At 54.5% G+C, this 20,927-nt stretch overlaps 5 protein-coding genes across 5 annotated transcripts; all 5 read left to right on the top strand.

The window, feature by feature from the left end:
- Positions 1-322: 322 nt before the first annotated feature.
- On the top strand, positions 323-1,954 carry CkaCkLH20_08788 (Monooxygenase FAD-binding protein; the record flags this gene model as incomplete). The annotated part of the gene is made up of 6 exons (XM_038891503.1): positions 323-745; positions 805-1,271; positions 1,325-1,385; positions 1,436-1,631; positions 1,688-1,769; positions 1,828-1,954. 6 exons carry the CDS (start codon positions 323-325, stop codon positions 1,952-1,954), a joined length of 1,356 nt encoding a protein of 451 aa, XP_038743139.1.
- A 1,437-nt stretch (positions 1,955-3,391) lies between these two features.
- On the top strand, positions 3,392-6,021 carry CkaCkLH20_08787 (uncharacterized protein; the record flags this gene model as incomplete). The annotated part of the gene is made up of 3 exons (XM_038891502.1): positions 3,392-3,501; positions 4,264-5,903; positions 5,963-6,021. 3 exons carry the CDS (start codon positions 3,392-3,394, stop codon positions 6,019-6,021), a joined length of 1,809 nt encoding a protein of 602 aa, XP_038743138.1.
- A 4,272-nt stretch (positions 6,022-10,293) lies between these two features.
- Positions 10,294-13,347, top strand: CkaCkLH20_08786 (uncharacterized protein; the record flags this gene model as incomplete). Its single annotated transcript, XM_038891501.1, has 2 exons — positions 10,294-13,211; positions 13,275-13,347. 2 exons carry the CDS (start codon positions 10,294-10,296, stop codon positions 13,345-13,347), a joined length of 2,991 nt encoding a protein of 996 aa, XP_038743137.1.
- Positions 13,348-14,940: 1,593 nt separating this feature from the next.
- CkaCkLH20_08785 (CFEM domain-containing protein) lies at positions 14,941-15,649 on the top strand (the record flags this gene model as incomplete). Its single annotated transcript, XM_038891500.1, has 2 exons — positions 14,941-15,163; positions 15,219-15,649. 2 exons carry the CDS (start codon positions 14,941-14,943, stop codon positions 15,647-15,649), a joined length of 654 nt encoding a protein of 217 aa, XP_038743136.1.
- Positions 15,650-17,037: 1,388 nt separating this feature from the next.
- CkaCkLH20_08784 (oxalate decarboxylase family bicupin) lies at positions 17,038-18,599 on the top strand (the record flags this gene model as incomplete). The annotated part of the gene is made up of 4 exons (XM_038891499.1): positions 17,038-17,397; positions 17,458-17,672; positions 17,731-17,855; positions 17,908-18,599. The coding sequence occupies 4 exons, from the start codon at positions 17,038-17,040 to the stop codon at positions 18,597-18,599; spliced, it is 1,392 nt and encodes a 463-aa protein (XP_038743135.1).
- Positions 18,600-20,927: the final 2,328 nt, after the last annotated feature.

Raw genomic sequence — 20,927 nt, 5'->3', positions numbered from 1 at the left:
CCGCCCCGCCCCCCCCCCCCCGCGGGGGGGGGGGGGGGGGGGGGGGGGGCCCCCCCCCCCCCCCCCCCGAAGATGCCGATGGAGGGTGTGGTGATGCTCGGGTTGGCCTTACCATGCACCACCTTACCCCAATGACGATGGTGGCCGTTGATAAGTACATAGGTTGCCTCGTGGAAGCCATCCAAGCGCATTGTTCGTTCTATTAAGTTTCATATTCATTCGAGTCCAGAGTGAACGGTTCATCCAGCTGACCCAGCCTCTTTCACCTCGACTCGTCCGATAATTCTCAGGTATTCCTCACATCACCATCCCCATCGTCACAATGGGTTCCATGCCAGTCGGAGGTTGGAGACAGCTCGACGTCGGCGTCGTGGGAGGTGGCATTGGCGGCATGTGTGTTGCGATTGCCCTCCGCCGCGCCGGCCACAAGGTCTCCATCTACGAGCGCAACGACTTCGCCGGTGAAGTCGGCGCATCCGTCTCCTGCGCCGCCAACGGCACGCGATGGCTGCACGAGTGGGGCGTGGACGTCGCGAAGGGCGACCCCGTCGTCTTGAAGAAGCTCATCAACCGCGACTGGAAGACGGGCGAGCCCGTCAGCGTGTACGACTTGGACGACTACGAGGAGCGCTGGGGTTTCGTTTACAACATGTTCCACCGCCAGTACATGCACGCCATGCTCAAGGACTCGGCGTTGGAGGAGGCGGGGGAGGGGACGCCCGCCAAGTTGTTCGTCAACCACAAGGTAAGACATGACCTGCCTTTTCCAGGAACGTGACGTCGGTATGCTGACATTCGCAAAAGTGCAGTAGCATTGATCTCGGCGCCGGAAAGGTGGAGTTCGAGAACGGATATTCTGCCACCCACGACCTCATCATCGGCGCCGACGGGATCGGAAGCGCGGTGCGGGGCTTCATCGGCGTGAAGCCGGAGAAGCGCCCCGCCGACTCCAGCTGCCTGCACGCCAACGTCCTCACCGAGGATGCGGTCAAGGCCGGTCTGGTCGACTACTCACAGGACGCCGCGCTCGAGTACTGGGGAGGCCAAGAGGGCAAGTGGGACAAGATCGTCCTTTCGCCCTGCAACGGTGGAAAGTTGTTGTCTTACTACTGCTTCTTCCCGAGAGACAAGGGCGACTACACCAACCAGGCCTGGGGTGTCGAGGACCGCCCCGTCGAGGAGTTGTTGGCACCTTACCCCGAGCTGGACGCTCAAGTTCGCGCGCATCTTGCCATTGGTATGGACATCCAGCCGTGGCGCCTGTGGATGCAGTAAGTCATCGAATTCTCAGATATTCCTCGACGAAGTCACTGATCTCGTCTAGTGACCCCTACCCCTACCTCAACAAGAACATGGTCTGCCTTCTAGGAGATGCAGGACACCCCGTAAGTCTCGGCGATAACTAAGTTTGGTTGACTCTCGCTGACAGCAGCAGATGATGCCTCACCAAAGCCAGGGAGCGTGTATGGCCATCGAGGATGCTGCGGCCCTCGGTATTCTCTTCCACCCCAAGTACTTCAACGGCGATGTCTTCGACACGCTTTCGATCTACAACGCCGTGCGTCTGCCTCGTGCCACGAGGGTCCAGTCCGCTGCTGCCAAGGCCGCCTACAACATCAACGAGCGCATCGGTGAGTTGAAGTTCTTTCCAAATGACGAAGCACGGGTTTTCTGACTTGTGCGACAGGCTTTTCCAGCAACGCGGAGAGCTGCAGCACTTACAAGGTCGAGGACGAGAAGGCGAAGCTCACGATCGAGGAGATGAACGCGTAAGTAGCTGTCTTGCTCCCATACCATCGAGAGCCAATCAACTAACATGGAACTCAGTTACGACATGTATAAAGACATTGAGGAAAAGATTGCGACGCGTGCTGGAGTCCCCTTTGCTCAGAAGTTCACCAAGGGTCTCCCCATCGGCTTGAAGCTACCGAACGGGGTCATTATCGGTCAGTAAGGCGAGGCGACTTCGAATCGTTGTGGTTTCTTGGACATCTTCTTCTGGAGTTTCGACATCGATATGTTTAGGCGTTTTGGGTTGGCAATTGTGCGATACCAGCGGTTTATTGAGGGCTTATGCTACCTAGGATAACGTTCATGTTGTTTAGATTAGTGCACAATATCACATTTGTACACACATGGGCCGTGCTTATGAATCGGTCGTGATCGACGCGACGAAATGTGCAGACGAGGGAGGGAAATATTGATTCAAAATCCACTTATAATGATCGACCGCTTTCAAATCCTCTTTTTGCAATCTTCAAAATTCCCATGCGAGGCGCGATGACTCGACAAATGCGTTCGTCAAACCGTTGGTCCGCATGCGACCAGGCTATTGCTCGCTTCACGCACGCTTCACGTCAACCGCATCGCGACATGACGAGATCCAGTTATTTGCAGATGAGGCTGGTGAGCAAATCTTTTCAGCCAACCATGGACCAAGTCTCGACTGCCAAACACAGGCTTTTCCAACGAACATGGCCTCATATCGCAAGCATGCGGTGTGCGACCCCCGCCCGTTCCCGCGGACTTCACACCAGAAGAGGGGTTGGCGAGAGAGATAAACGATCGACCCTCGATAGCACAGGTTGACGATATCACGAGAGAGGCTGAAGGGGGAAACGGCTCGTCGTCGATGTTTCATGCCGCCAAGACCAAGAGCCCAAAGGGCGGTGGATGCGATCGGCCGAATCTGTATGCATAACCCTGGTGACATCTGAGGGCAACGTCCAACGCGAACTGCGCTAAAATGTCACCCCGGTGGAGCTCTGAAAGGAATTCTGCATGAGTTCCGAGCTCCCGGGGACCTTCGTCGACAGGGATCCTCGAGCGCAGAGAAAAAATCAATCCGTCTAGGAGGCCTTGACGCGTCTGCCGGCGAACGGTCGTCGGACTCGTCGAGCGGTGAGAGGAGAGGGCGGCTCGTCGTGGTGGTTACGGTTGTCGCCATAGGTTTGCTGCCCAACGTCGACCTCCCATCTCGTTTAGACCCTGTTTAAAAACTCATGGTTCAGGTAGTTGACCAGCCATCTGGTGGGCCGTCTCCTCGGCGATTCCAGGACTTTGAAGGCAATGGATTCAAAGACTGGACTCAACGGATGGCCAATATTGATTGCCAACCAGTGGATCCTATCAATGCTCGGGCTGAACCGACCTACGAGAGTCGAGAGTACATATAGATGACCGTCCAGTCCTCAGGTTTTGATCTGCTTTTTATTCCTCTCTGTCTGGTTCATCCCTATCATTCGCCCTGAGTTCAGATATCTTGAGGGCATCACTGCGGCTATTCTGGTTGGCCTGGCAGTTACTTTTTCCCATCCAGGCGTCGTCGATTTTCACTTTTGTTTTGCGTTTCTTATTGTTCAGATTACGGCCTTCGATACCCTTCCCCGCAATGTCTCCCGCGATTTTCGACTCCAGGAGGAGCAACTCCGTCCAGAACGCCGACCCCGAGCGCCGCAAGTCCGGCAGCGGCTTTCTCTTCTTGAACAACAGATTCAAGAGGTACGTCGTCTGGATTTCTGTTTGGTTTTATTTGTTTTCTTTCTCTGCCTCGCGGACTTTGGAGTTGTCTGGGACACCAGCGATGCCTTCTCTCTTCACCGCTCTTCATTATCCTCTCTTCACCCCTTGCAAGTTGCCAGCATGTGCTCGCTACCCCTGGCATTATGTTGGACCCTTCGCCCCGCTTCGACAGGCCGGGCTGCAATCGCGGGCGGCCGCATCATTGAAGATCTCCACCGCGGCGCCTCTGCCTCGCTTTGCCAACGGCCAACGCTGTGTTTCGGGTCTGTCGAGTTGTCGGCCCGCATGTGTCGAATGTTTGACGTGTCTCTCTGTCCACAATCCTCCTGTCGTCGTTGTCCGTTGTTGTCATCGACAGCCAATGTCGCCACCTCCAATCAGCTTCCCTCTCTTACACGGTGGTTCGTAGTCCGCCAACACCGCCCCAGGGTGACGCGCCCGACTCCTTCGGCCAGTATCGTGACTGGTCTGGGCATCATGATGACTCCGTGGAGGACCCTCAAGGAGGGAGATCCATCACACCTATCTTGAGACACCCTAAAAGACTGTCGCTGCTGCGGTTGCCATCAGTTCCTCCCAGAGTGTCTTCACTTCGGTAGCGTTCCTTTGCTATGCCCTCATTCCCCATGTTCTGCCTCCCGTCTTTCAAGATCACGAAAAGACATTTGAACCGGCGAAAGTTACTACAGTTGTCAACGCTTCCAGTATTGGCAAGATCACAAGTCTAACATGAGTTAACAGAGCCCCTACCACCAAGACCACCAACGAGAACGTCACATCCACGCCCCCCACGCCCACCTTTGGCCCGGTCAAGGATGGAGGCGCCTTCAAACGCACCGACTCCTCCAGGAGTATCCCATCTCTGGCTCAGACTGCCGACGCCGACGCCGATGCTCGAAGGCCCATGACCGCCATGCCCGGTCGTGAGAAGCCCTTCCTCGACACCAAGCAGCCTGTCAACGGCGAGAAGGAGGCCAAACCAGCCGTCGCCCCTGTTGAGGAGAAGGACGAGACTTCGCCTGCCAACGGTGCTCCCGTGACCAACGGAGCTGAGTCTGCTTCTACACCTGAGCCTGCCCAGAAGGACGACACCGTTGTTGAGGCTCATCCCACTGAGGATGAGGGCGAGTCTTCCGATGAGGACGAGGAGAAGAACGATGCCGAGGGCGCTCAGCTCGCTACCCGCGCTGTCATCGTTCCTGCCCGTGTCGCCACCCCCGAAGCTGAGAAGAGAATCTCTTACCACGAGGACTCCGACCTTCACATCAAGGTCCGCGAGACCAACGGCACCCTCGCCGTGTACTCCGTCCGCGCCTCGGCGCTCACCACCGCTTCCCGCGTCTTCAGGGACTTGCTCGCCAACAACACCTCCGGCGTCATTGAGCTCAAGTCCCCCGCCGACACCGCCAGCGGTCTCGACACCTTGTTCTCCATTGCCCACTTCAAGTTCCACGAGCTCCCCACCCGACCCAACGTCGACGTCCTGTACGATCTCGCCCTGGCCGCCGACAAGTACGCCGCTGCGCACCTCCTCGTCCCCTTCATGAAGGAGTGGGTCATTGCTCTGAACCGCCACGTGCTCATGGCCGGCGCCCGCAACGACGAGGACAAGACCCTCGTCCTCAGCTGGGTCTTCGGTGAGGCTCGCTGGTTCACTCGTGTCCTCTCCAAGGCCGCCTACAAGTCTCGCGTCGCTGCCGACGGCACCCTCCTCGACTCTCAGGGCCGCCCTTGGAAGGACCAGCCCGTGTCCGACGAGGTCATCGGCATGCTCACCGCCACCCGCGCCGAGGCTGTCGAGAAGATCATCAAGGCCGTCAGCAACCCCGTACACCGCCTCCTCAACCCTTCCTGCTACCCCGGAGAGGAGATCCGCTACTGCCACGCCGGCACCGAGGACGGAACCGTCGAGGACTGCGAGCAGCTTCTGCTCGGATCGGCCATCATGGGCTTGACCAAGGCCAGGCTCTGGCCTCCTCCCGAGCCTGCCCAGATCAAGGTCAGCGCCATCGATCTCGCAAGAGCCTACGGCGAGGTCCGCATCCGCCGATACCAGACCCCCGGCATGCGCTTCAGAGACAGCGCGGCCGAGGGTGCGCCGGTGGAGGACCCTCACGCCAAGTGTGGCTTCGGTCACCGTGAGGCTCTGGAGAAGATCCTGAACACTCCTGCCAAGGTCGGCTCCGGCATCGTCAGCCAGCTGATCACCAGGGCTAAGAAGTCCGGTGCCTTCGGCGACGAGCTGTTTTCCGACTTGAAGGAGCATGTCCAGGATGATGGTGCTGCTATTGAGGGCGAGGACCTGAAGACCGATCCCGTCCACTACAAGCAGGTTCGCGACAGGACCAACGGCGCTGCCGAGAACAAGGTCCCCGCTGATGGTAAGGCTTCCTGCTCATAACACATGACAAATATGAGATGCTAACGACATGGCTCACAGACGACGATGAGGACGATGAGGACGATGATGAGTCTAGCTCCGAGAGCGACGATGAGTAAACGATTATGCTAGCATGGTGATTTTTGGTTGTAAAAGCGTTATGGAATATGGAAATGTTTTTTATGTTGATTTCTTTTGTATATGATGTCTCTGAACATGATTCATTATGATTCAATACCCATAGAATGTCTAGAGGTCTAACAGCATCTTTTACATGTTCACACTCTTTTTATGTGAAGTCAGCTATGTCAACAGTCTTGATTGAATGTCCAACTTTCTCCCGGTGTCTTAGAACTTGAAATCCATTGCTATCTTCAATCTGCTATCAGAATGTCCGACATGCTGGCTTCAGTTTCGAGAGCCAACTCCGCCGCTTCCGCAGGCCGGTCCTTGCTATGGGTACTCGGGCCATCGGGGAACGTTGAGCAACCCTGCCTAGCTTTTCGAGATGGGAACCACAGCGGGGGCTTTCGGTGGTACGTAATTGTGGCACTTGACTTCTGGAATTCCACGATGCGGGCATGCTTGTCAAGTTCAACTCGGGGCATCACCTCCGCAAACTCATGTCATGTATCGACTGACCGCTCATTCGTTCCAGCTGATAGTTCCTGTTGATGAACTCTCCATCGCTTCCTTCGGCTACAAGAGGCTTCTCCTCACAAGTGAACATACCAAGATGGAGATCATGCGGAGACGTCGACAATGAAGTTGATGGCGAACAATCCACCAATACCAGCGAGGGGTCTTCACCCTTGCAAGTCGCCGTTGCGCGGTGGATTCTCCCCTCCCCAGGTCCATACATAGACCCGTCGAGATGGCGGAATCGCTGCTGATTTGTCGCGGGACACAAGACGAATGTAATAGATCAAATCATACGTGTACTTGCATCGGATGCTGCTTGCAGTCAACGAGAGATATTGTAACTACAAGTGCCAACTGCCTGAGTTGCCGAGCGAGTTGGTTGTCATCTTGGCGAGCAATCCTGTCAAGGAGGCACAAAGCCATTGTTTTCAACTTCCCTTTTTGGTCTGATAGTACCGCGACGCTACATAGTTTACGGGCGTGTTTGTAACGCCTCATCGTCCAAGCATCTATCTGAGTTATCTGGGCCTATCAGCAAACAATTCCTCGGAGGTCACAAAAGAGGGGGAGGCCTCATTCTGCAAGATACGGCTAGCTTTGCTCGGGGAACTTCCAATGGCGATGATTGCCAATGAGTTGACTATTGTGGATGTCGTTCCCGCTCTGTAGAGAACATGGGGGGCCGAACATGTAGGCCATCTACCTTAGGCAAGTGAAGTGAGGCTTGAATGAGACGACCCTGACAGGCTGTCATTCAGGTCGTTCCAACGAACTCACAATTACACAGAAATTGAAGTGCCTCGGTCGGTTGGCGCTCTCGTGGCAAGATCCTGCAACGAGTCAGATCAATCTGGTACCATACGAAGCATCGTGACAGATTGGGAGAGCTCATGTGCTCACAGGTCTTGGCCACTTTCATCACGTCGAACCTGTTAAGTTCGGTTTGGCTAGATGCCTGTCCATGTAGCATCACAATTTCCGTGAAGGCTTCCTCCTGATGAATATCCTATCTAGAATACATGGTACGGAGATCAACATGGCACGATTCAACAAATGTGAATACTTAATTCGCCCATTATTACTCTCTAAGTTGGTTGCTTGCTCACAGGTTTTCCCCGTGGTAAGGACTGTCGTTGGCCACTTCACACATGGTCGTCGAGAAATAGTTGAGCATCGCAAACAGTGAAAACTCGTAAACATGCCGGCCAACGCGATGGATTTAATTGCATTCTGTTCGTAGATGGCAGGACGGTTTCCGGTGCTCTGCCTCCGGTACGTCACCACACATGCTCCATCTTATGCATGCATGCAGCCTACGGGAAGTCACACAGCAACATTGCTCGACCGCCTCATTTTCTGAATGGACGGTAAAAAAGGGCCGCTGCAGGCCCGCATGTTCTGTTCCCCAAAAGCTCTGCCACGACAGCCGCAGCAAATATTCCTTACCAGTCTCAGGTGAGGATACGAATGCAGGCGCTTGCTTTTGAGCAGCTTAGTAAAGGAGGGAATTGAGCCTCAGTACCTGGCGCTTGCAGACCTCTTCATTTGTGCAAATTAATCAGTCCCTTCTAGGTCCAGGCCCTCTCACACACCATTCGGATAGAACTTCTAGATCTGGTGTCAAACAGAAGGCATTATGCAAGGAGTCAAAGAAGAGGTTCTAGACGGGCTTGTCCCGTCCCGTTACTGAGCGTCACGAGCGTGTACGTCCGTATGTCGTTGAACTCGGGAAGATGGAAGACGCGCTTCCCTGTCATCGCCCGGGATACTTGGGGTGGTATGCGCGAACAGTATGTATCCACCGTCAACCTGGAAGTACCATGTATCGGCCATTCAGGGTTCCGACCTTCCCTAGTGACCTTTCAGTGACATTGTCTCAAAACGGTCGAAGAAGGACTTCTCCGACGGAGGCCTGAATCCCGCCATTTGGGTACGATGACTAGCCGATGAAGCAAGCTTCTTGTGAGAATCGTTGGCCCCTTGGAATTCGGGTGGCGCGACGTGGATGTCACTGCTCGTCCCGAGTCTTGATCTGATAAGCCAGATTATCAGCACACAGTCAGACGCGTCAAGCAGTCAGCGTCATCGTCTGCCAAATGAGCTTGCGATCACCAAACGGCAAATAAAGTTTCCTATTCGAAGCAAAAAAGCCTGGAATCCCAAAACCTTCACTCACTTCGTCGAGGCAAACCAAGGCGAAGGGCGACGGGATACCGGCCGGGGTCCGGACTCAGTGACAAGGCTCGGCCCGCACTGCGGACGAATCAACTGCCACCACGTCCGAGTCGAGACCCCCGGTCGTCTCCGGGAACTCGCAGGTTGCAGTGAAATGGGTGTCCATGTCCAATGCGATGCGATCTCACCCTTGTCCATTTCGTCCCAACTGTCCATCCTAACCCGAGCAGAGTCAAGCCAACGATGCCCAACCCGCAATCGCAACACGCCATGCGCACAAAAACCGGGAGAAAATAGACCACGACCGGCCCAAATCACTTTCGTCGTTTGCCCTGCCGAGTTGACTGGCTGATAGACCATGTCTCCTTGAATTCCTGACTCATCTTATCATCGCGAAGCCCGTTTGATTCGTGTTTCTTTTCCCTTGTGGCCCGTTCGACCCCTGCAAAATAGGGCTTCGAGAGTGTTCGGCCCTCGACAAAACCGCCGTCCAAGAGACAAACAACTGCGCGAGGACGGGATACACAAAGTTATTGGCAGGACTTGACTTCAGAGGGGGGTGAGAACAGCAGCTGAGCACAGCAAATCCAAGACGTTGCGGCTCGGGATGGCTCAGGACTTCGCGGCTGCGCCTGGAAAACACGAGTCGTGAAGCAACTGGAGACTTACACATGTTCCTCCTCGCCACTTGAGTAATTAGAAGTTGCACTGGGAGGGTGACTCTCTCTTCCTCATCAAGCCCATTTGCCCAAACCCTTGGTCCAGCCCCCCTGGCCTCCCGCACTTTGGGCCCCCATCAAGGCGGGATGTAAAAATGGATCCTGACCCGGGGCCTAAGAATCCATGGGGGCGGTCCTAGAACCCTGGAAAGCGTGGTTTGCTCCTCCTGACAGCCGGATGGCCCAATTAGCCCAAGGCATCCTTGTCTGGACTCGAGAAAGTGACGACGTTGCGTTTGCAATGTCGCCGCTATCCTGCGGTCCGGAAGTATGCTGCTTCTCCCGCCAAACGGTCTCAAGAGAACCGTGGAGGCACAAGTTGGGCCCGCCTTGGTGCCACGCCTCACCCCTGGGCGTTGGCTCGACCGGCTTGACCATGTCGTGTCTCGAGAGCTCGAGGGCCGCCTGGAATTGCTCGACGTATGTGCCCTATTGGACGGGGGTAAGCGTGCTGGGGCTGGCCACGGATCAAGGCGGGCAGTGTCGAATATCACTTTCTGCCGGTTGGGTTGGTGTTGCACGTAGATCGCCCTGCCTGCCTCTCCCTTTTCTTCCCTTCCACAACACCACGCTCTGGATATTTCGACAAAACCAACTTGCCGCCCATCCAGAACTTCTTCCGATCTCATCATTGTTTTGATAGTAGATCCTAGCAGACCCGATATGCAACTTTACCCCTCATCAACTCACCAATACAATTTCAATGTCACCAGCAAAGTTCACCAGCCCCAGATCAGACATCCAGCTTGGCACATAACTTGAGAAAACCAACAAAAACAAAACCCCATCTTATCTCACCAGCGCATTCGCTCTTGACCGAACCTCCACTCTTCATCTTCATCTACCAACAACCCCATGGCTCCAACTCGTGATGCCATGCCCACCAAGGGGCGCGTCGCCCGCTTCATCGGCAGACAGAGGCGCCCGTCTGTTTCCATCCCCGACAGCATACCCCTTGAGAGTCTTGACATGTCCAACGCCAACGTGTCTGACGTCTCACTGTCACACATGGACCACTCCTCAGACAACAGGTCCGACTTGAGCCTCAGCTCCTCCGGAAGCTGGAGAAGGAAGAGCATCAGCGGCAAGCCTTTGCTGTTCAAGCCTCCCTCTCTCCGCTTCCGAGGACGTCCTGAGCTTGACAAGCCGTGGAGGCGTTCCAACACGGACCCCACATATCCGTCCGCCGACGACAGCCACGACTCTGACACCGAGTCCAAGTACAGCTTCGACTCTCGATCCACTATCACCAACGCAACGAGTGTGGCCTCGGATGAGGATTCATACCCCAGCAAGTCTGATTCCTTCGCTGCCACTCGCACCACGAGGCCTTTTGCCCCAGAAAAGCAGGTCGTCACCTCGGAGAAGCAAGTCGTGAAGACCAGAGCCGCGCCTGTCGCCCCGGCTAAGCCCGCCAGCCTCCGTGGGGCCCGTATTGACATCGTCGCCCCCATCCAACGGCCCCTTCGCATTGAAGTGGCAGCTCCTGCCCCCGCTCCTCCTGTGATCCAGCGAATCTCTTCCTATGAGCTCCGTGAGCGTGAGAGAGTCGAAGATGGTCTCCACAAGGAGATCTCACGCATGAGAGAGGAGACAAGAAGCCTCCTTGGCAAGCAATCCGACACCGACAAGAAGCTTGAGGACGCCCTTGAGAGGCTCTCAACACTATCCTCGGACAAGGAGTTCACGGAACAACTACGAAGAAAGGAACAGAAGATCAAGGACAGGGTCGTCCGTGACTTTGAGGAACAGGGCCGACTTCTTGACGACGTACAGAGCACCCTTAGTGAGCGTGAGAGGAGGCTTGAGTACGTGGAGAGAGAACGTGACGAGCTCAAGGACGTCAAGGAGCATCTGGAGGCCAAGTCCAGCGAGCTCGAGATCAAGACCAGTCAGCTTGAGGCCAAGTCTAATGAGCTTGAGGCCAAGTCTAATGGACTCGAGGCCAAGTCTAATGAACTCGAGGCCAAGTCCAGTGAGCTCGAGGCCAAATCTAGCACGCTTGAGGCCAAGGCGAGCGAGCTTGAGGCTCAGATTGCCTCAGAGAGAGGCTCTAAGAACGAACTTGCTTCCAAGCATGCCGAACTTGAGAAAGAACTCACATCTGAGCAGAAAATCAGAGAGCACTTCGAAGCTCGCTGCTCCAACTTGGAGAAGGACCTCGGCGACGTTCACGCCGTCACCAAGGACACCGAGCGTGCTCTCATCGAGAGAGTCGCCGCCCTTGAGCTCACCAAGGATGCTCTCAAGCTTCGCGTTTCCGGACTCGAGACCGAGCTTGTACGCAAGGGCACCGAGATTGGAGACATCACTGCCGAGCGAGAACTTCTCCGCCTCGATGCTGAGAGGTACAAGCCCCAAGTCGACGCTCTCAACAAGGAGAACGGAGCCCTCGCCGAAGCCAACAAGGGCTTGCAATCTCGCATCGACGACTTGGACGAACAGAAGAAGGGTCTCGAGGCCAACGTCGACAAGCTTGAGACCGAGAAGAAGGATATCCAGGACCGTTTCAACGCTATCGAGGCCGAGAAACAAGAGATCGAGGTCCGAGTCGCGGAGCTCGAGACCACTAACACCGACCTCCTTTCTCGCTTCGAAACTCTTGAAATCACCAAGGGCGAGCTTGAAATCAGCAAGGCAAAGCTGGACACCCGCGTGAAGGACCTCGAAGGTGTTCAGACCAAGTACGACAAGCTCAAGACCCGCATCGAGACCATCAAGGAACAGAACACCACCCTTAAGTCCCAGGTCGGATCGCTCCTCAGTGAGCAAGACGACCACACTTCTCAGATTCTCAGCTTGTCCGATGAGCGCATCACCCTGAAGGATGAGAACTCCTCGCTGAAGGAGGAAAATGCATCCTTGGCTGGCGAGAACGCCTCTCTCAAGGATGAGAACGAGTCCGTCACGAGCGAGCTCCGCCGTGCAGAGTCCTTGATGGGATCAGCCGCGCCATCTATTGTTGCATCCTCGGTCGTGTCAGAGAGTGATGCCGGCAGCGATGCTGGTACCGTCAAGGCCGAAGATGACGATGCGGCCCCGCCAGCAGCTCCTACGGACGCACCCCCAGCGCCTCCTACGGACGTAGCACCCGCCGAGGAGGTCAAGGATGATGCTGCTAGCGTCAAGTCTGATGCTCCGTCTCAGGCCGAGAAGGCGGCTCCGGAGACTGAGCCGGAGGTCCCACCTGCACCCGAAGTGGGCCCGGCCGAGGCGGATGCCAAATCCGAGAAGGCCGAATCCGTCGCATCCACTCCCTCTGAGCCCGCCGTCATGGAGGAGCTTCGCCAACGCATCGCTGAGCTTCAGGAGCGTAACGAACAGCTCCAGGGAGAGGCGGTCAAGCTCGGCTCACTCACCGCAGAAAGGGACGGCCTCGCCGCCCGTGTCTCGGCTCTCGAACCGGAGAGAGACGGCTTGTCCGCTCGCATTGCAGCTCTGGAGCCCGAAGCCGGTCAAGTTCCCCAGCTTACCGCTCGTCTTGCGGCTTTGGAGCCCGAGGCTGTTCTTGTCCCTCAGCTGCGCCAGGACAACCTTTCGCTGACGGCCCAACTCGGAGCCGTCAACGCCCAGCTCGATGGTCTCCGCGCCTCGTACGAGGCGTCCGTGGCCGAAGTCGACAGCCTCAAGCAGCAAATTGGCTCTCTGCGTGTGCGCCTGTCTTCGCCATCTGGAGAGTCGAAGAAGTCGTCGTCACGTACCAAGACCAAGGACAACGACAAGAAGAAGGAACAGTTGGTGGTGGTGCGGGACCCCAACGAGCGTGGCAGAATGTAAGTCGACCTCCTTCCCCCTTGCTGAAACCCAGCACGATACTGACTATCATTTCTCTACAGTGCGGTCATGCGACGAAGCGACTTGCGCGCGTTGAGGTCGTCATCCCAATCGGAGGGTGACAAGAGCGACTAAATCACCGTCACCAATTACTATTGTTCCAATACACGGTGGACAACGAATAGGGAATATGTGTTATACAACAACGAATGAATGATTATGTTATGGTAGTGTTTCCTTTGTCTTTTTTTCATTTGTATCAACTGGGATATCAAGGTTGCGGGAAATCGGACATCGCAAGGCCTTTCATTCACTCATTTCTTTTGTCTAGGTTGGCGGCATGGTACGGGACGGACTAGACATGTAACGGATCGCATGGAAGGACTCAGGTCAAATGGGTGCTCTCGGGAGCGCAAAAACATGCATCGTGTAGATTTCTTGTACCATGTAGCAAATAGTTTTAGATAGCGTCAGCTTATGTTGTAATTTCTGTTACCACCTTTCTATCTGCTCCGTCGCGACGGGCGTCTCTGCCGCCTGTGGGCAAGCCTCAAGCCGTCTTCTGTGTTCCACTCGTCGACCAATGTGTGAAGCCACAAGGTAGCTTGCTCCTCATCTGTGTTGGCGAGATGCTTGGCGTACGTTGTTGGAACGAAACGTAAGTTCGAGGCTTGCTTAGCACAACCGGGAGGGGGTCGGTCGTGCGGTCTAGGGACTAGAGCCCGCGTGGCAGCCCAGTGAAGGTTGAGCTACAATGGGCTTTCATGGTCATTGCAGCTGGATGTTCTTAGCTACTTTACTTTTCAAGAATTCGTTACCCTCTTTGAGCCCTCGCATAATTCAAGTCATATTTTGCGAGATTTACGATCAGGAATTGCCTCCTCTGTTGGGCGCCAAGCCTTTTCCCAGTCCGCCGCAGTCAAGAATCACTTTGTTGGGAACTTTCGGTGCGTATTCTATTCTAGGTAAGCTGGAATGTATTCTTGAAGTTCATCGTTGAATGCAATTGCTGAAAAGCTCTCGGAGAGCACTCCGGACGCGTCACATGACTTCACACCCAGGAAAATGTTGAAACAGACGATTGCATACTAGCAAGCCGACTTCAGCAGGCTCTTCTCCTAAAATAAGAACGATATGATGTCAAGAATTCCCAAGAACCGAGACGCTCTCAGGCCGAATCACCAGGTGGACGGCCTCAGCACTCGTATCGTTTGCGGAATCCGGTCTTAATGGCCATGCGACTGCCTCTCTCAACGAGCTCGCATTCCCATGCTCTGTCCCAGGAACCAAGACGCTGAAGAATATGAAGTAAAAGCTCCGATTGGACAAGGCCTTGTCTCACTCACGAATTCGGTTTGGTGTGTGGCTGCAAGCAACAACGAGCATTCCAGGTGGTGGACTAGAGGACGAGAACGGTCCTGTCTCGCTCGGGAAGCTAGTACGAACGCCGAGTAAAGCTACCCGGAAACCTATTTCTCTATGGAAACTGATTGAATCCAAAGAACTATATGAAGGGGTCTTTGTCACGACTCATCGACATCTTTTTTCTCATCTCGTCATCACATTCAACTCATTCGACTCATCCGACTCACTCACCTCATCCAACTCACTCGACTAACTCGACCATTCGCTTCACTCGAACAAGTCAACTCTTTCGTTCTCAATAAATATCCCTTCTTCAAACAATTTCAACTCTTCAAGTCTCACGACAATCTTCCATCCTTCAAAATGCAGTTCTCCATCGCCACCATTGTTGCAGTTGCCGGCCTTGTTGCTGCCCAGATCGACGGCATCCCCCAGTGCGCTGTTACTTGCTTGAACAACGCCGCCGCCTCTGCCAAGTGCACAGCTGGCGATCTCTCCTGCTTGTGCAGCCCTGCAAACTACCAGGCTGTTGTCGTCGCTGGTGGTCCTTGCATCGTCAGCAGCTGCGGCGCTGACGTTGCTACCAGTACGAGTTCCAAAGATTCTCCCGGCCGTTCAAAGATGCTGACCTCCATTCTTAGACCAAGTTCTTCCCGCCGCTGGCCGGCTTTGCGCCGCTGTCGTTGGAGGTGGTGGTCCCGCCAGCACTGTTGCCTCCGTCGTTTCTTCCGCCAGAGCTTCCATTTCCTCGGCTGTTCAGTCTGCCGCCTCCGTCGCTGCCTCCGTCTCCAGCCGCGTTGCCTCCGCCAGCAGTGCCCGCGCTTCTGCTTCCGCCTCTCGCGCGTCCGTTTCCGCTGCCATCTCTAGCAGAGTTTCTCAGGCTACTGCGGCTCTCACTTCTGCTGCTGCCCCGGGCACCCGCACCGTTGCCGTCACCAACGTTGTCACCAGCCGCAACGGCACTGCTACCGCCACTTCTACTGTCACTCCTGTCAGTGTCAACGGTGCCTCTGTCCAGGGCCCTGTCGGTGTTCTCGCCGTCTTGGCTGTTGCTGTTTTCGCTGCTCTGTGAGCAAGGAATCTGTTCTGGGATTAGGTGGCATCTGGTTAGAAGCGTTATCATTTACTTAATTAATTCACTATGTCTGGAGGATAGACGAGGCAGCGAAGTTGAGGGGAAAATTGGAGACTTAGAAGAGATATTTAGACCTTAATACTCAATAATAACATCAATCATATATGCTCTCTTCACCTCAACCGATCCAGCAACATCCTGAAAGTTTCTCTCAGAACTCGGCATCATAGCAAGCTTTCATTGCGATGCCCTGGTCTACTTGCGCTTTTCATTATAGATTGATGACTGATTTGGTTCGTCGTCTTGAGTACATGTTTCGTGGTGTTTGCTTTGTTGCGAAGGACACGCTGCCGTACTTGACGTATTTATGTGGAATTACCATCTCTCTGCTATCGGGTCTCAAGGAAGATCTGTTGAAACAAGCAAGCTCACCCAATGAAAGACTTGAAATAAATTTCAGCTCTTCTAAGACTTATCAACTTCTCGAACTCCTTTTGTCCCGCACACTTCATGGAATGATGAGAATCCACTGGCGAGTTTCTCGAAAGCTTGCCGCAGGAGCTCGGAAAAAGTCATATCAAATACTTCGTATAACTGGATATGATGCATTTACAACATCTCTCATGAAGCGTAACACAGGATCCATGCTGGTTTAATTGCTCAGAGCCAGGCGCAGTTCTACTGATTATGCACTCAACAAATACTCCCGCTCAACAATGACGATGCTGATGTATGTTTACCGTGGGAGTTAGGAGACTACGGTACGTACTTCGCTTGTAAGACGCGTCATCGCACTTCTCCCCGGTAGACTTACCATTCTCCAAGAACTCGTTCCCCTCACCATCGGCCGGCTGAAGAGCCATCAAGACCAAGTTTGGCGACTTGTCCAAGATGCCGTTAAAACGCCGGCCAAGTAAATAGCTAGCTCGCTGAAATCGCCAATCATTAAGCGCTTGGCCGGGGGTCGAAGCCTGGGGTAAGGATAAGAGCTGTGCCGTTACAGCGTACCCCGCAGCATCGTGCGACCAAGCAGTTCAATCGAGCTCTTTACCCCTTTCGATAGCTGGCCAGGCTGCGGAGAAGCGTCGGCATTCACTCGGAGTCAACCTTTGCGCGCCGTAATCTTTACACAACTTCTGATAGCTGTCGATTCGTCGGAACGAACCATCAGGGGTCGAAGGCTGTACCCATTGGTCAATCAGTAATAGCTCTCAGCTTTGAGGTCCCGAAAACTTCCCAGTATCGTACCGAGGATCTTCGCGTCTTGGCTAAAACGTACGGATATAAAAGCCAATGGCTCCAGATAGCTATTCATTCGGGTGTACTACACAAGACAGCCGGTGTCCTGCAAAGTAACTCCTCGGCCTTCCTTCTCTACACTCATCATGCATCTCTCGCTCCTCTCCGGAGCGGTTTTGAGCCTCGTTGCTCCTACCCTCGCGGTTCCCATCCAAGACAGCCCTCGCCAGCGTCTCCTCGACGGGCACAGTCTCCCCACGAAGTATCGCACCGGATCACCTCCCTACACTCCGGGTCACAAGGACAAGTACGACGGGCCCATCGATTCGGTGGGCGACGAACTTGATCCGCTCCCATACCGCAATGGCCTTGGTGCTTCTGTCCTTGGTCCATGGAATGAGGCTCGATCCAGACAAAACCCTGATCTCGTGCGACCTCCCAGCACGGATCATGGTAACCTGGCCAACATGCGCTGGAGCTTCGCCGACTCCCACATCCGCATTGAGGTATGCGTCTTACACTTCAAGGCGCAGCACTGGTAGTTTTGGCTGACTGAATCGTTACAGGAGGGCGGCTGGACCCGACAGACCACGGTTCGCGAGCTTTCTACAAGTGTCGAATTGGCCGGTGTCAACATGCGACTTGACGAGGGTGTGATTCGTGAATTGCACTGGCATAAGGAAGCTGAATGGGCTTATGTTCTCGACGGAAGTGTTCGCGTCACTGCTATTGACTACGAAGGCGGCAACTTCATTGATGATTTGGAGAAGGGCGACCTCTGGTTAGTTTTCCACGACGTGAGCATCTGGTCCCAGTTTGAGCTAACGAGCGTCAAACAGGTACTTCCCTTCCGGTGTTCCTCACTCCCTCCAGGGTCTCGGCGAGAACGGAACCGAATTCCTCTTGATCTTCGACGACGGAAGATTCTCCGAGGAGTCAACCTTTATCCTGACGGACTGGCTCGGTATGGTCCGATTCCCCCAATCTTCTCTGGCCAAAGACTAACCGATCGAAAGCTCACACGCCTCGCTCCGTCATTTCTAAGAACTTCAATCTGGCACCAGAAATTTTCGCCCATATCCCTGACGGTGAAAAGTACATCTTCCAGGGAACTACCCCCGGCTCGATCGACCACGAAGCCCCCACTGGGAAAGGCGTCAAGAAGTCGAAGCACCAGTTCACCCACAAAATGCTAGCTCAGGAACCGAAGAAGACCTCTGGTGGCGAAGTCAGGATTACAGATTCGAACAACTTCCCGATTTCCAAAACCGTCGCCGCTGCTCATGCTATTATTGAGCCTGGTGCTCTCAGAGAAATGCACTGGCACCCGAATGCTGATGAATGGTCCTTTTTCATTAAGGGACGTGCTAGAGTTACGATTTTCGCCTCGGAAGGAAACGCCAGGACCTTCGACTACGTGCCCGGCGACGTCGGAATCGTCCCAAAGAATATGGGCCACTTCGTCGAGAATATCGGCGATGAACCCCTCGAAATGCTCGAAATCTTCCGCGCCGACGAATTCAGAGACTTCTCATTGTTCCAGTGGATGGGAGAAACACCAAAGAAGATGGTTATCGACCACCTCTTCGCCGAGGACCCCGAGAACGGCGAGAAGTTCTGGGAGAAGGTCCGCAGCGCCGAAAATGATGAGATCACTCTGCCGGACGCCCTCGAGGAGGAAGATGGCACTCGAACTGAGGAACTCTGAAGGAGCACTGCCACAATGGAAGCCCTCTATCCGGGAAACATGACAGCTTGGCCTGCTCGGATGCCCGTGCTTCGCCGTTTCGTTTCGTTGTCTCTGATGAAACATTTGCAGCAAAAAGTCATTTGTACAGTCCACAATAGTTGCTGATCTCTCAATAATACCATTTTGTTATTCTTGGCAACTAGTCAATGATGTCTACGATCTCTCTTGACACTGTGGTCTCTCAAACCGTCATACCAATGCTATGTGAGTTTTCCATCTGTTGTCCCTGCTCAGCCGAGGAACAGAGGTTCTCGAAATTAACTCAACAAACTTCCGTCATTGACTGGGCATAGACGGGGTATCCATGCCGTCTGCTCTCAACTTTCGTCCAAACCCAACGGGTTACTAAGTTGCCGCTGCCAAGACTAGGCTTTGTATCACCATTCAGTCAGCCGCGCATAGATCGCCTCCTTCGCTTCTCAAACTAGAAGCAGACCACGTACACACTCGTGGTCTATCAACAATGTCGTTGAACACATCACTCATCGACACCTACCGAATGATCTTACCGACAGGTCTCCGAGAGACGTCCGTGGCAAATACTAGGTTACCGTCCTACGAATAGATCTAATCTAGGAGAAAGAGGGGTCATGTTCGTGATCACGACTTCGGTGTGGTTGGACAAGAACATCATAGGCTATCGTCCTTGTTCACACCCCCGCGGGATGCGGCCAGGCTCTCGTTGTAGGAAGCATTACCCCTCGCTCCCATGTCGCTGGGGCTTATCACCGGATTGGTATGACCAGGAGACGGAAAAGACAGAAGGATCAAGAAGGTGGTGACAATGTGAGCTCGAGGCGCAAGGAGGAACCCCGCACGTTGGACGGACGACGCCGAGGGAGAACACCACCAACTTCGGGCCAATAGTTCCGTTTCACCAGTCGTGAGGGATGCGGCTACCGTAGCTGACAAGCAAGGCCAGGCCCTGGCGAAAGGACGTCTTCGTCCAGTCTTTTTCCGCCGCGGCAATAGCGTGGATGTTCCTCGATGAATTCAAAATTCCAAGGTCTTAGGTTGCGCAAGCGATTGGCATCCAGGCCTATTCTTGGAAGTTGGAGAGAGAAGAGGGGTAAAGGCGACAGAAGTGATGTGAGGGCGGCGGTTGGAGCAAAGGCAAGCCAGCCCCTGGTTGAAAGCGAATGCCATCCCATCGAAGTTCGCATCCCACCCTCATTCGCCGGTATATTTGCACAAATGTACGCTACATCACCGAGCAGCCAGTTAACGCCGACCTTTCGAAAGGAATGCGCCATCCTGGTCGGTGTGACTGCATCATCTTGATCGATACATCCCAAACGACGGCGACAGGGGTGAGTACAGATGTAGAAACTCACTCACGGCTCTTGCTCCTCATGGCCCACAACCCGTCCTCGCCGAATCGTGCTCGTTAATCGCAGGCGGGTAGACTGCCATTTTGTCCGCTCAGTGTACACGGAAGGTCCTACTTCACGGGCGGCGCAACCCCGGCCAGTGCCGGGCGTGATCCCGGTGATCCATGTCCGGAACACGGCACCTGATTCGCGGGCTTGGCATGCCACCTTCTGCCGGGGAAATCAAAAGCTTGTCCCGTCGTATCGAAAGACAGTCTGCTCCACCGGACAGGGAACTTCGGGGATGGTGTGAAGGACGGTGGAGACCAGACTGCTTCCACATCTACACCGGCACACGACATCGTGCCTCGTCATTGCATTTATGTTTTGTCGCTCGGCGGACCAGGCCCCTTGCTAAGACCGACGACCGTGACGGGAGCGCTATTGGACGGGTATGTACCCCGCGTCTTGGCCCGTAGTTTGCGGCGCGGGAAGACTAGGCGAGAGTGAACGACGACGAGGGATGTGGGATTGCGCCCGCGTCGAGCTAACGTGCGGTACATGTAAGACCAGCGTCAAGAAGGAAGATAGCGACACGAAGATGCTACCGTATTAGGACGTTACAAAAAGTTCCCTTTTCGCTGACCGAAGTTTGAAGGGACCCAGTCTGCTTACTATGGAGCCTCACTTGGCCAGACATAGAAGCTCGATGATGCATTTGCAGATGACGACGAAGACCCAGTCACCACTGCGTGCTCGTGGGCTAAGGAGAGGACAAGAAAGAGCCAAGTGGACGCTTGTCTTAGGTATGTGAGCCTGTTATCTCTTCTCACCAATCCCGATGAGGAAATTCGATATGTACTTCGCAGTAAGGTAGGCTCTAGCCGCCAAGATTACCTTGCGGTGCCAATGCATGCAACCCAAGCCGTATGGGGGTCATCCGAGACCTTCAGGAGCGTTCTTGGCCTGGTGTTTG

This window comes from Colletotrichum karsti, assembly GCF_011947395.1.
Source record: "Colletotrichum karsti strain CkLH20 chromosome Unknown Scaffold30, whole genome shotgun sequence".
Taxonomy (NCBI): domain Eukaryota; kingdom Fungi; phylum Ascomycota; class Sordariomycetes; order Glomerellales; family Glomerellaceae; genus Colletotrichum; species Colletotrichum karsti.
The sequence above is the reverse complement of the archived record's forward strand: the minus strand, read 5'-3'. Positions and strand labels throughout refer to the sequence as shown.